We start from the raw sequence: 13,903 nt of genomic DNA on the forward strand, positions 1-13,903 counted from the left end.
ACAAACATTAAATGATCTTAATAACAAAAAATTTACAGCATAACTGAGTGCTTATTGGAAGTGTAACCCATAGTAAATTACAAAATGATACTTCCACATACTCTTCATCTACTGCTCAAATTTAAATCAAACAGCTACTGAAGAATAACTAAAAAATCTTAAGACAGATTCTGCTATATAGATCAGAATCTGCTGAACTTCATACTCTTCAGAATTTTCTATGGATCAGCTAAGACTATGTTGTTCCTGTAACAAAATATAAGCAGTAATTTTCAAAGATTAAAGAGTCATCTAAATACATACCATATAATTCTTATATATTGACATTAATCTAAAACCTAAACTTTTTGTCTTTTACATTTATACCACCCAAAGCTTTCATATCACAGCAACAATACCATTATTTTAACTTTTGGAAGTGAAATGCACCTTCTCATGCATAGGTGAGGTGGCATTTATGTAAAAATTGAAATTTATGTGTTAGATAGGTAAATACATAAGAATTAAGTGGAATCTATGTAAATATTCCAAGATTAAAATATAAAAATTTCTGATCAAAGAATTTGGCAATATACCCTTCGTCAGTTTTCTAAATCAAGTATCTATAAACAAACAATATAATATTGATTGTAATATAGAATACCTGTGTTCATGCAGTTTTTCTGCAAAGGAGGGACAACATATAGCAGAGAAATGAGTCAACAGAAGCCAATGACACAATGAGCAAAGCTACAAGAACAAGGGTGAGAGTTGCCGTCTTTGCCTGTAGAAATCAGGAGAAATTATGAAATATTATTCAGAATGATTGGATTGCATAAAGATAAAAGAGATTTAAGCTTGAAAAACAACTAAGAATCATAAAAGAGAAAAATGACAATGATCCCTCGAATTTTCATAGGTGGTCATTGCAGTTGCAGAGTTTATAAAAATTTCAATTTGGTTCCCCGACTCTTTTAATATGGGTTCAATAATCCCAGTGAGGACTCTTTCAGCCACCCTTTAGGGTTAATTTATTAGAGAAAAGTGTCAAAAAGACCCCTAACTATTTGCAAGGTGTCACTTTACTCTCTGAGTCTATGAAAGTATAAATTTAGTCCTCAGACTTTATTAATGTTTACATAAATAGTCCCACGGAGAAATATTTTAATCTCGATTTAAAAAATTTGGGGACTGATTTAAAAATTGTATAGACACTGGGACTAAAATGGTCCATGGAAATAGACAAGTGACTTTTTGGACACTTTGCTCATTTTTTTACTACTACAAATTTTAAAAGGCTGCCGCAGTTCTATTTCAGAAACTTTTATAATGAGAAACAATGTTTAGATATTGCACAGTAAACAATGTTTATAATTTGCAATCGATGCAATTCAATTTTACATATAAATACCATAAACCAAATAAAAGGAACTAGCATGGTGCTCTCAAAAACATGGAAAATTAGACTTAATGATGCATGATGTGCTAAATGATGAATCATAATTATGCTCAACACAAGAAAGACGAAGATGAAGATTTTCTTGTTGCAAACCGTGCTTTCGAGAGAAGGCCATTCTATGTACTTCAACTGACTAGGCTGCTCAAGCAAAAAAAGAGCCAGAGATCTTAAACTTCTGCAGAAATACCAGAAAACGCCAATTAGAAAACCCAATCAATTAAGGGTTCATTATTTGGTCAAAACCGACAACCAAACTCAACTGAACAAGTTCGGTTTATTTGTTGGGTTTAAAAAATCAATATTTGGTTTTCTATTTTTAAAACCTCCATATCAATTTTTGGTTATTAGTTCGGTTTTAATTTGTATATAACCAATTAAACCAAAGAAATTAAAATTTTAAATTTTATATAGGGTATTCGCGAAATGAAATTGATAGTATACATGTAAGATGTGTGATTCTCAATGTATGTTCATAACCAAACTAAATTTCTATTCAATCGGTTCTTGCGATCTTTTATTATGATTGAATAGGTTTGACCAATTTGAAAACCGATTCATCTAAATTGACCAAATGCTCATATCAATGAATAAACAAATGTGTCAATTGCTTACTGAATGATGTCCTGAATCATTATCAACCAAAAAGATTTCTGGTTAAACTCGTCATCAGACGAAAACCGTTGATAGTGATTTCTTCTTGCTGTTGCACATTTTACATGCCTGTAATAAGGGAGGGAAGACTGCTGCAGAAAAGTTATATAATATTAGTATTTGGGGGCATTTACAAACATGCCACACAGCACCTATGTATTTAAGGATATAATACCTAAACTTTGCTTCTTACATTTATACCAACCAAAGCTTTCATTTCACATCAAAAAATACCACTATGTTAACTTTTAAAAATTGAAATACACATTTCATGTAGGCAAGGTGGCATATATGTAAAAATTGAAGTTTAGGTATCAGATACACAAAATTGTACACGCATAAGAATTGAGTGGTACATATGTAAATCTTCCTATTATTTAATACAATAAAAAAATTCTCAATTATACAGAGAGTGAAGGATTTTCATGTAGACCATTTTCAAAGTTAATTGGCAATTGCTCATAGCAGATGGCCAAGTGGAGACAAGAGGTTCGTGCCTGTAGAACAAGCGAGAACCTAGAAAACAAAATTTATCACCTTGATTAGAAAACTTAAGTTAGAAAAAAGGGGCATTTACATACATATCACCCAATTTTTATGTATTTATGTATCTAAAACTTAAATTTTGTTTTTTACGTTTAAACACCTAAATTTTTCATATCACATTAAAGATACCACTATTTAACTTTTAAATTGTAAAATACCCAATTTGATGCACATATAAGGTTGCGCATATGTAAAAATTAAAGTTTTGGTGTTGGATATGTAAATAGATAAAAATTGAGTTGTATGTATGTGAATCTTTCTAGAAAAAGTAGATGATACAAATGGGAAAGACCTGGATGATAAAAAGAGAAAATTCCAGCTGATAGCATCCTGGTACACCTATATAGCCAAGATAAAAAAGTCCACTTTAATAGTCAATGAGATGAGATAACTAAGATAGTAAATAATAACAAGCTTCCAGCTAGTCGCATATATCATTAATTCATTACAAATTTAAGTGAAGCCACCTAAGACAAGACAATGTAGACTTTAAAGAGTAATCATTATGACAATATGGTATAATCATTTTATTTTTCATAGAATATGAAATATTACATTCTACTTCATGAGTTTCCGTAGATTGAGATGAAACAGGCAGAGATCGATATTTGAAGAAAAAATTAGGATTATAACCTGCAAAGGGCGCCCTTTCAAAACTTGACTAGCAAGAGAGAAAATAAAATTTGCAATAAGGATGGAGATATATTCATCAACTTGACTCATCATCATTTGGAATGGCTTTAAAAAAGCTGAAATTGAAGAACTTTCCACTGTAGAATCAATTAGCCACTTGAAGAAACAAAACCATATTCATACAATATAAACATTTCACAAGAGTCTCTAACACTACTAGGAAACAAAATATCCACATATAGTTATGGAATAAAGTGCCAAAATAGACCTTCGATTGTTTAATGGGCTATTTTAGTCCCGGAATCTACAAAAGTGTCAAATTAGTCCCCTAACTCTTTAAATTGTGGCTTAAACAGTCATTCGTGGAAACTATTTAGGCCCATCTTAAAAACATTTGGGGACTAAAATGACACTTATACTGACTCCAGGACTAAAATTAACCCTTATAAAAAATTAGGAGACAATATTAACACTTTTCTCTATAGATATGCATTTTGAAACTAGGACATTCACCGTAGTTCTCACCATCGTCATCATCTTATCCTAATTATTTGGATTGGCTTGATGAATTTTTATTTGTCATTCATTCCTCTTAAACATTGCATCTAGTGTTGTTAACTATAGTTTACATGATTTTTTCCCACAACTCTTGTCACCATATCGGTCTACACATTTGCTTCACATTCCTACATGAACTCTCTCTCCCATTTTATCATTATATTAGTTCTTTTCCATTGAGCTTCTATTTATTTTCTTAAGGTATTTCATATTCAACGCCCAAAAATATGAACCTCTGATTAACCCAGGCCAAAAAATATGAATAAGCCTAAGCTCCACCCAATTAATTAACTTAACCCAAACCCATTATAAACTATACCTTCTAACTCCCACTTGATTCTTTGACTTGTGGTCAAAAAATTCAAAATGAGATTGAATTGAGTCAATTTAAGTTGTACTTCAAAGTCAACATGAGGTTCCATATCAGCAAGGTTATTTAAAACTACATTAAATCCCAAATACATCCATTTCCTCTTACTTCTAAATCCTTTGACCATGCCTCACCTTGCTTCCAATCTAATCGAAAGTAAAAGCATATACATTGTAATTATTACAAATCCCCAATACATTTAATCCCTATACAATCCTAAAAATCTACTTAATTAACTCCCTTCCTATTTGAGTTTTTATTTAACCAACCCTTTCCCTTCTCACCTCTCATTTTACTCATTTCTATTGTTGAACTATCACACTTATAATTCATATAATCCAAGGAATGCTCACCATTTTTACAAATATTAATCATTCAAGCCTAAGGAATGGTTATTACTCTTCTTCTTAAATATTCCGTGATAATTATTCATCATATTATCATCCAAAATATTAGAGAGCTTCATCTAACTAGTCCAATGATCACCATTCATATCCTCATAATTCTTGCAGTACTCACAGATCACATGCACTATTCACATGATTTTTAGTTTGATCAACATGATTATTATTCCCTAAAGATCATGACATAATTCTCAGCCACAATCCACCACAACTAAAGAGATACAAAGTTTCAATTCCTCTGTGAATTTTGACATGATTTCTCTCACATAAAACGTATGCATTCTAAACTTGAGTATATTCATACTTTCAATGAAATTCACAAGGAAGTAGATATCGAAGCATTATATCCCAATATCCTGCCAGGACCCCTTCCCAAGTGAAGTAATCCCTGAACGATAAGAAGGTTTATAATGTTCGCATAATTGATGATAAAGATGACATGAAAAATGAGTTGGATTTGCATGGTGATCCATAATATCCAGTTCATAAAGCTCAATTCTTGAAAAAAAACTATAATTTGCCAAGATGATTATTTAAAGTTACATGATTTTCTATAAGTAACACCAAATATTCCACAAGTTTAAGATCTTCATCCTATGACTCCACCACATGTTGAGCTTCTTGATTTTATAATGTCATTAATTCTTGAACAAAGAATTTCCATGATTGATATCCATATTCTAATGTTATTTAATGTTGGTAAGACCTTCCTATTGTAATGGGTTTTGATTTGCTCCTCATGGAAGACATAGTGCTAAACTTCCAAAATTTGTTGTAATTCTTGCATTAACTGCTAAGAGTCTACCACTATTAAATGATTATATTAGAGAATTTCTTATAAACTCCAGCAATTCACTATAATATAAGAGCCCAATTTTCAATTTAAGGGCTAATGACGTTCGGAAATAAAAAAATTACTCTCTAAATTGGAGTGGATGGCCTTTACCTCCCTGCATTCCTCCTCTCCTCAAGTCACGGGGATATCTATATTGTGTAGAAGGATTTAAAAAAAAAAGAAGGTATCATATGATGAATTCTTCATCTTATTATCAAGCAATGAAAACAAAAGAGTTTTCAATACGAACCCTCTAACAAACTTACATCATAAATCATATTTTCATTCATTCTGTTGTGTTTATCTCTATGATTTTCATCATTTTTGTAAACTTTTCTTTTCAATGGACTATGAGAAAGAAATTAGAATAACATTTTTTTTTCAAAATGATCTTCATCAACATTTGCCTCCTCCACCAACTCCACCGCAATCAAAGAGGTGCTATTTCTATCATTCCTCTCCTTGTGGATCTTTCCTTGATGAAGCTTGCATGTAATGTATAGATCTCAACATAAGAGTGTTCATACTTCAATCAAGTAAATTCATGAACAAGTTAATGTTACAATGATAGCTTCGAAAAAATTATATTTCAAAATATTGATTGGCCCTTTCCCAAGCCAAGCCACTTGAGATCTATGAAGATGTCTAAATTGAAGATCCCATAATTCATGATGATGACAATTTAGAAGACGAGTTTGAGTTGTATATTGATCATCAAATTAAAACTCCAAATGTACAACCGTTGACCAAACCCTTCATTCATAAAGACAACCTTTAAAAGTTATTTCTGAATTAAAAAATCTTCCACATGATACGCCAAAGATTACATGGGATGATAATTTGCATCATATAGCTCCATTGAATGTTGACATTGTTGAGTTTATGCTAACTTCACCTATGAATTCAAGATTTTGCATATGCAACAAGTTGACAAGCACTTCCCCTCATTATAAGCAAAGCAATACCAGGGACTTTCAACACAAAACTGTTGGGTTTTTAAGACATATATAATCATCACATTACATTGTGCACCACCAAAGTCTTCACCAATTCTTCATGAAAATAATTCTCCTGAGACCATACAAATTGATACACAACAAAAAAACCGAATCGGAATGTTATGTAAGACCTTCAACTTTTTATATGGGATATCTTGAATATATGTTCGTATATATTAGGTTATTCATATTCTTACATGATGATGTTTTACAGAGATGGATATCCCTAATTGCAGTAAGGCTTCTCCTGGCATTCATGTCAAGCAAGATTATAAATCTAAGTCCCTATCCTCTTACTACAAAAAAAGTAATAGAAATGAAATATTTCATTTCCATCCTCATCCACCCGCATCCATTTTAAGTGATTGTGTGCTTTGTTTCCTCCCCTTCGTTGCTATATGAATCCTGAATACCCCAACAACAAAAGAAGGAAAAAAAAGGTGCGATAAACAGAGCTTGGAAAAGTGAGACGGCGAGGAGATGCAACTGCTCACCTTTATATGAGTAAAATAATGGCGACTGCGTGTCTCCGCTTTCCACAACAGAGAAGCGCCGACGAACTGACACGTATCGTCTTCACACGCCGCTGCTCCCGTCGATTCTTCTCCGGCGAGCGCCAGTAGGGCTCCCAACTCTTTCTCGACGATGGTTTCAGGTGAACGAAGATGAGTATTTGTTATTGGTGTGTTGATTAAGATAGTTTTAAGTATACATACGACAGAATTTTAAATTAATCCTGATTCTTACTTTTAATTAATTCCAAAATTATAATATAATTTAAAAAAAATTATTAAATATTTTGAAAATTAAAACTTTGCATGTCCAATCCTACAATTAAATTTCATATTTAACTATCTCACAACTTAACTTTCATAAATACAATTTTCATTATCTGACACAAAACTTGAGATGTGGCATGAAAATCGAGGTAAATTTTTAAACATGAAATTATAGTACCCCGATTAAAAAAAAATTTAAAACTCTAATTTCAGTAAACATAAAGTTAAATTGACTGACTCAATGAGAACAACACTATGACACTAAAATTGGCCTAACCTATGTCAAACCCGACCCGTATCAAATTTGTAAACTATTTTTGAGAGTTTTTTTTTTTTTTTTTTTTTTTTTTTTTAAATAATTGAAAGTCAAAGAAATTTCAAATCAAAGAAACTTATGATCAAATTCAGTCTCTCGACTGTGAATCCAACGTGCATAAGATCATTCAATTTTTATATCGTTAAGGCACTTGAATGTTTATAGAATGTCATTCTATTGAGTGAACCTCTTCGAACAATCTAATGCAATGACTCGGATTTTTTTTTATTGTTATAGAGGCTTATTACATATAATATAAATAAAGCTCTACTCCCTTTGTGAAAGAGGGCCTAGTAGGCTAAATCTTGAACGTGAGGAATATCTCAACTTGGAGTAAGACCAGGAAGAATGAGTTGAAGTTCGGTATCGTCTTGAACCGAAGACCCAGCGAATGCTACCTACTCATGCAACTTCCAATCGTCGACGACCACCATTGGCTGCCCTAGGCTCATTGCAATGAAAATTCATTGTGGAATCACAAAGTGTGTTACAAGATCTCGGCTTATGTTGTTAAGTAACAACACACATCGAAGATGGTGCACTACATTTGAATCAATTATTCCTAAATGCAATTACTCTTGTCATTATGTAATAAAAATTTTACCTACAGGAACTACGTAATCCTTTTCTCGCCTGTGGGACAAATAACTTCTACGTGTAATCATCAACTCATTGTGAATTATTTTAATTAGGCAAGACCTCGTGGTTATTTTTTTTCTTTCGAGGTTTTCATATAAAAAAATTTTTGGTGTCTCTACCTATCATTTTTATTATATTTGTGTGTGTTAAATTATTCTATAATGCTATGATGATAATTTATTACTCTACTACTATGAATGTTCTAAAAAACAAGATTTGATTAGACAAGATCTCGAGGTTTTTCACTTTATAGGGTTTTTTCCACATAAAAAATAGTTTATCCTCCCGCAATTTTTTTTATTATTATGTGTGTTGGATCTTCATGAAATGCTATGACATTAAATTACTACTCTGCAATCGTAATTTTCCAGCGCACGACAAGTATAGATATATGTGTACACACACACACATATAGATATAGATATACATATATGTATACATATATACATATATGTATACATACATAGATGCAAATATGCATGCGTACATGTATGCATGCGTGTACATAAATAGATGCATGTGCATGCATACGTGGATGCATGGATGCATGCGTACACATATATATGCGTGTGTGCGTGCATGTGTTTGTGCCACGTACTCAGATCGGTTAGTCGGGCATCTGTTCGTCAGTTGTAAGTACGTGTGTGTGTGTGTGTGTGTGTGTGTTGATGCGTGCTAGAAAATTCACGGCGGTAGCGTAACGGACTATCATCTTAGTGTTGTACGAAAGTTCAACATGCATATAGATGAAAGAGAAACAAGTGGTGATGACTACAAAAGTTTTAACGTGAAAAACCCATAAGGGAAAAACCACGGGGCATATCCCAGTTGCAGAAATCCACTATTGATTGTTGATTACAGTAATCTTTTGTCCAACGGAAGGGAAATGGTAACTATATTTTTTAGATTACAACGTGGACTGACAGTGTCTGATTGGTGGTGATCGATGGTTGTTAGTGGTAGTCAATGACAGTTGTCAAAGGTCGGCGGTGGTCGACGACGGTTGACGGTGGTCGTCGGAGGTCGGCGGTCGACGGTGATGCTGAGCTGCAGCTTATTCTCAAGGCATCAGACTCTCTCTCTAGACTTCAGCTCCCTTTCATGTGAGAGGTGGGGGTCAATTTATAGTGTTTTAGGTGCAATTAATGCAGAAACATCAACAATTTTGATCAGACGGTCCAGAGAGTTTCCTCCGATCATGATGTGTTTAATGAAAATTTGAGTGCCTTAACGATGTCGGAATTGAGTGAACTTGGGCTCGTTGGATTCTTCTTATCGAGCCGCTCGATTCAAGTATAAACTTGTCAGTGTCGACACATGTTTGACCTTCCAAATGTGTACAAAAATCTTTTAAGGGTGGTTTAATGACTTGATCTGAGCTTGCTTTGACTCGGATTGTACTAGTTTTCATATTATTAGGTCTGTCTCATCGAGCCGATCAATTTGACTATAAGTTTGTTGAAATCTGTCTCATTGAACCGGTTAGTTTCTTGCTTAAAATATCATCTTGAGATTTGTGTTATGCTTCGAGATTTGTGTCAGATGATAAAAATTTATTAATGATGTATCAATAACCGTATCAGTTGCCCCTTATTTTCAAGCGAGACCATTTGTATCGTCTAAAAATATCAAGATCAGGAGCATTTATGTCTTGCATATGTATCAATATATATTATTTTATTAGTATCGGTATAAGACAAATTTTCTCCTTATATATTAATAAGTTGAATAAAACTCAATTGGTAAGCATCTTTTGCTTTATGAGAGGGTGGTAGGATTCGAATCCTGCCTAAAATATAAAAAATAATATTTTGACAAAGGAATTTAAAGAGATTAAAGAATTTAACCCGATGAAGAATTTGAAAAGGAATTTGAATCCCGAAAAGAAGATTAATAGAATTTAACCCTAATTTTTTAAAAATTTTACGAGCATTTAATGTGTGCACATGTTTTTATATTTTATATAATAATGTGCATTTAATGTTGAATCCCTTTTTGAGCCTGTAAATACGCCTGAATGTGTGGGTAGAGGTGGAGTCCTCAGCTGATCCAGGATTTTCCAGAAGAAGAAAATCGTTTATCATAGCGGCAAAGAGTTGCGGTGAAGAGTTGTGGTGCAGAGTCAAGATGCAAAATTGCGGTGCAGAGTTTCGACGAAGAGTTGGGGTTAAGGGTTGCAGTGGAGAGTCTCGGTGCAGAGTTGTGGTGAAGCTTTGTGGCGAGGCATTGCGGTGAAGAGGAAAGTCGTCGCCGTTATATGTAGCAGACAAGCAACGGGATCTTGTTTCTTATTGTGGCGAAGAGAAAAGTTGTCCTCGTCTTGCGTAGCAGACAAGCAACAAGATCTTCTTTCTTGTTGTGGGGAATAGGAAAGTTGACCTCGTTCTACATAGCAGACAAGCAACAATATATTCTTTCTTGTTGCGGCGAAGAGGAAAGTCGTCCCCGTCTTGCGTAACAGGCAATCAACGGGATTTTTTTTCTCGTTGCGATGAAGAGGAAAGTCTTCCCCGTCCTGCGTAGCTGGCAAGGAACAGGATCTTCTTTCTGGTTGCGGCAAAGAGGAAAGTAGTCCCCGTCCTACGCAGCAGGTAAGCAACGAGATCTTATTTTTTGTTGCGGCGAAGAGGAAAGTTGTCCACGTCTTGCATAGCAGGAAAGCAACGAGATATTCTTTCTTGTTGTGGTGAAGAGAAAATTCGTCCGCGTCCTGCGTAGCAGACAAACAACGATATCTTCTTTCTTGTTGCGGCAATGAGGAAAGTCGTCTTTATCCTGCGTAGCAGACAAGCAACAAGATCTTATTTCTCGTTACGGCGAAGAGAAAAGTCGTCTTTGTCCTACATAGCAGGCAAGCAATGAGATCTTTTTCTCGTTGCGGCAAAGAGGAAAGTCGTCTTCGTCCTGCATAGCAGACAAACAACGGGATCTTCTTTCTCGTTGAGGCTAAGAGGAAAGTTGTCCCTGTCCTGCGTAGATCTTCTTTCTTGTTGCAGCGAAGAGGAAAGTCGTTCCCGTTCTACGTAGCAGACAAGCAGCGAGATCTTCTTTCTCATTGTGGCGAAGAGGAAAGTCGTCCCCGTCCTGCGTAGCAGACAAGCAGCGAGATCTTCTTTCTTGTTGCGGTGAAGTGGAAAGTCATCCCCGTCTTGCGTAGCAGACAAGCAACGAGATCTTCTTTCTTGTTGCGGAGAAGAGAAAAATCGTCCTCGTCCTGCGTAGCAGGCAAGCAACGGGATCTTATTTCTCGTTTATGTCGTGTATTTCAGAGGAGACTCTCGTGCCACCCTTGCAAGTTCTAAAGGTGATGAAGAAATGTTATAGTTTTGTTGTAGTGCTTTGAGGAGAAGATTTTCATGCTTATATGGTAGCGATATCGGGAGACCTCTTGATGATCATCAGAAGTACTGTCTTTTGGGGAGGCGATGTCAACTCTAATAGAAGATGAGCAAATTTGTTGTAACTCTTGTATAAATATATGTTGGTCTTTGTAGCATTTTTAACAATTATATGTGACATTTATAGATGATGATAATGTATTTCCTTGCTTCTTCCACGATTGTTGTGGCTTCTCAATCTGTTGTGGCTTCTCAATCTGGCTTCTCAATCGTACGAAATTCTTCCAAGGCTCGTAGCCTTATGAGGTTTTGCAGTGGAGACCCTCTTGGGCTTGTCTTCTAGCGACATTGTAGCTTCTTATCGAGTCTTGCCTTTTCGGCTTGATTTTCAGTGGCATGGTTGAAAGGAGAATCCATTGAGGATGTAAGATTAGTTCTGGATTCTGAGTTGTGTAACCGGAGAAGCTTGACGGTATTAACTCGTAATGAACAAAGTCATATGAAATCCACTTAAGATGGTTGACCTATCATAGGTTGTTGGTCGAAGTTTTTACCCGACGACTGTAACATGTTATGAAAGAGGTCGAAGGAAATCCACAAAGGATTTTGGACCTATCCAAAGCTTTACGTCGAAGCCTTTGCATGACAATTGTAGCCTGTAATGGAAGAGGTCGAATTGAGTTGCGTTTCTCGAGACTGGGGTGTAGGTTGCATTGAACCGTATGCTTTCTTGGAAATATGGTTGCAGTCATACTCAAGAAAAATGATTAACAACTTGTTAGTTGTTGCTTTTGAAACTTTTGCCCCTCAGCGGGGGCGTTTTCCATGTATACTTGTAAAATAGCTTATGTACGGAGCCTTGAAGAGATCAGCTTCCTGATATGGTTGAAGAGGAACTTCAATACGATGATGGGTGATGAGGAAGCATAATTTGCGGTGAAGATTTCCTCCCAATACATGAGTGATTTTCGCAGGCTTCTAATCTGAATGAAATATAGGATGACTTCCCCTCCACAACCAGGCCCGAGAAGTTGACTTGAACGACCTTTCGAGACTGCAGTGAAAAATTACCCCCCCCCAGATTGCCCCCGGACTGGAAGAAGTTGTGACATACTTTGTGTTTGAATATGATGCGAGAAGACAGCCTCACTACAACCGTGCTTGAGAAGTTGACGTGAGTGACCTTTCGAGATTGCAGTGAAGAATTACCCCCCACATTGAAGAGTGCTTTGGAGATGATATTCAAGATGCAAAGAAGATTCCTTTGTTAATTGAATGATCTACATCATTGGGAAATGAAGTAGGGGATCGTTGTCTTAGAGTTCAAGACAATGTCGAACAGGACTTCGTTTCCCACAGACGACGCCAAACTGATGCGTGCTAGAAAATTCGCGACGGTAGAGTAACAGACTAAGACTATCGTCTTAGCATTGTACAGCATTGTACGAAATTTCAGCACACACACAGATGAAAGATAAACAATCGGTGATGACTCCAGAATTTTTTACGTGGAAAACCCGTAAGGGAAAAGCCACGGGGTTTTCCCAGTTGCAAAAATCCACTATTGATTGTTGATTATAAGAATCTCTTGTCCCACAGACGGAATATGGTAACTATATTTTTTAGATTGCAACGTCGACTGACAGCGTCTGATTGGTGGTGATCAATATTGGTTAGTGGTAGTCGATGAAGATTGTCAGAGGTCGACGACGGTCGGCGGTGGTTGGCGGTGGTTGACGACGGAGGTCGACAGTGGTGTTGAGCTGCAGCTTCTCCTCAATTCCTCAGACTATCTCTATAGACTTCAACTCCCTTTCATGCTAGGGGTGGGGTCTATTTATAGTATTCTAGGTGCAATTAATGCAGAAATATAACCATTTTGATCGGACGGTCCAAAGAGTTTCCTCCGATCTTCGCTTTTAATGGACATTTGAGTGTCTTGGCGATGTCGGAATTGAGTGATCTTGGGCTTGTTGGATTCATCTTGTCGAGTCGCTCGATTCGAGTATAAACTTTTCAGTATTGACATCTGTTTGACATTCTAAATGTGTCAAAAAATCTTTCAATGGTAGTTTAATGACTGACAACGACTTTATATATGCTTAAAAATATAAACAATTAATATTGTTGCTAAAATATTTAGTTCCTCAGCAACTGTACCAAAACTTAATAACAATTATAGATTCGATAAAGATGGATGTATAAAATATTCAATAATTGTAAAGTCACACTTATCAACGCAAGTATACGTATCGCTCAAGTAATATAGAGCTCCAATGGAGTCCTAGATATCAATCTCACAGGGAGTAATATTAGAACTACGAACTAAGATTTTAGAAAAGCAATAGTTTAATCGCAATAATGAAATTCAATTTACTTATCTGTCACTAATAGGCAA

General features: G+C 35.3%; 1 protein-coding gene across 2 annotated transcripts; it reads right to left on the reverse strand.

Moving 5' to 3' along the window:
- On the reverse strand, window positions 1-7,103 carry LOC110027679. 2 transcript variants are annotated; one of them, XM_020729195.1, is made up of 7 exons: window positions 6,928-7,103; window positions 2,928-2,974; window positions 2,523-2,605; window positions 2,051-2,178; window positions 1,532-1,613; window positions 644-763; window positions 1-246 (listed from the first exon to the last, which is right to left on the reverse strand). In XM_020729195.1, exons 2-6 carry the CDS (start codon window positions 2,962-2,964, stop codon window positions 650-652), a joined length of 444 nt encoding a protein of 147 aa, XP_020584854.1. In that variant the 5' UTR covers window positions 2,965-2,974; window positions 6,928-7,103; the 3' UTR covers window positions 1-246; window positions 644-649. The 2 variants fall into 2 exon arrangements, with proteins under 2 accessions (XP_020584854.1, XP_020584853.1); XM_020729194.1 differs by having other exon boundaries at window positions 2,051-2,181.
- Window positions 7,104-13,903: the final 6,800 nt, after the last annotated feature.

The sequence above is a fragment of the Phalaenopsis equestris genome, unplaced genomic scaffold (assembly GCF_001263595.1).
Source record: "Phalaenopsis equestris unplaced genomic scaffold, ASM126359v1 Scaffold000436, whole genome shotgun sequence".
Taxonomy (NCBI): domain Eukaryota; kingdom Viridiplantae; phylum Streptophyta; class Magnoliopsida; order Asparagales; family Orchidaceae; genus Phalaenopsis; species Phalaenopsis equestris.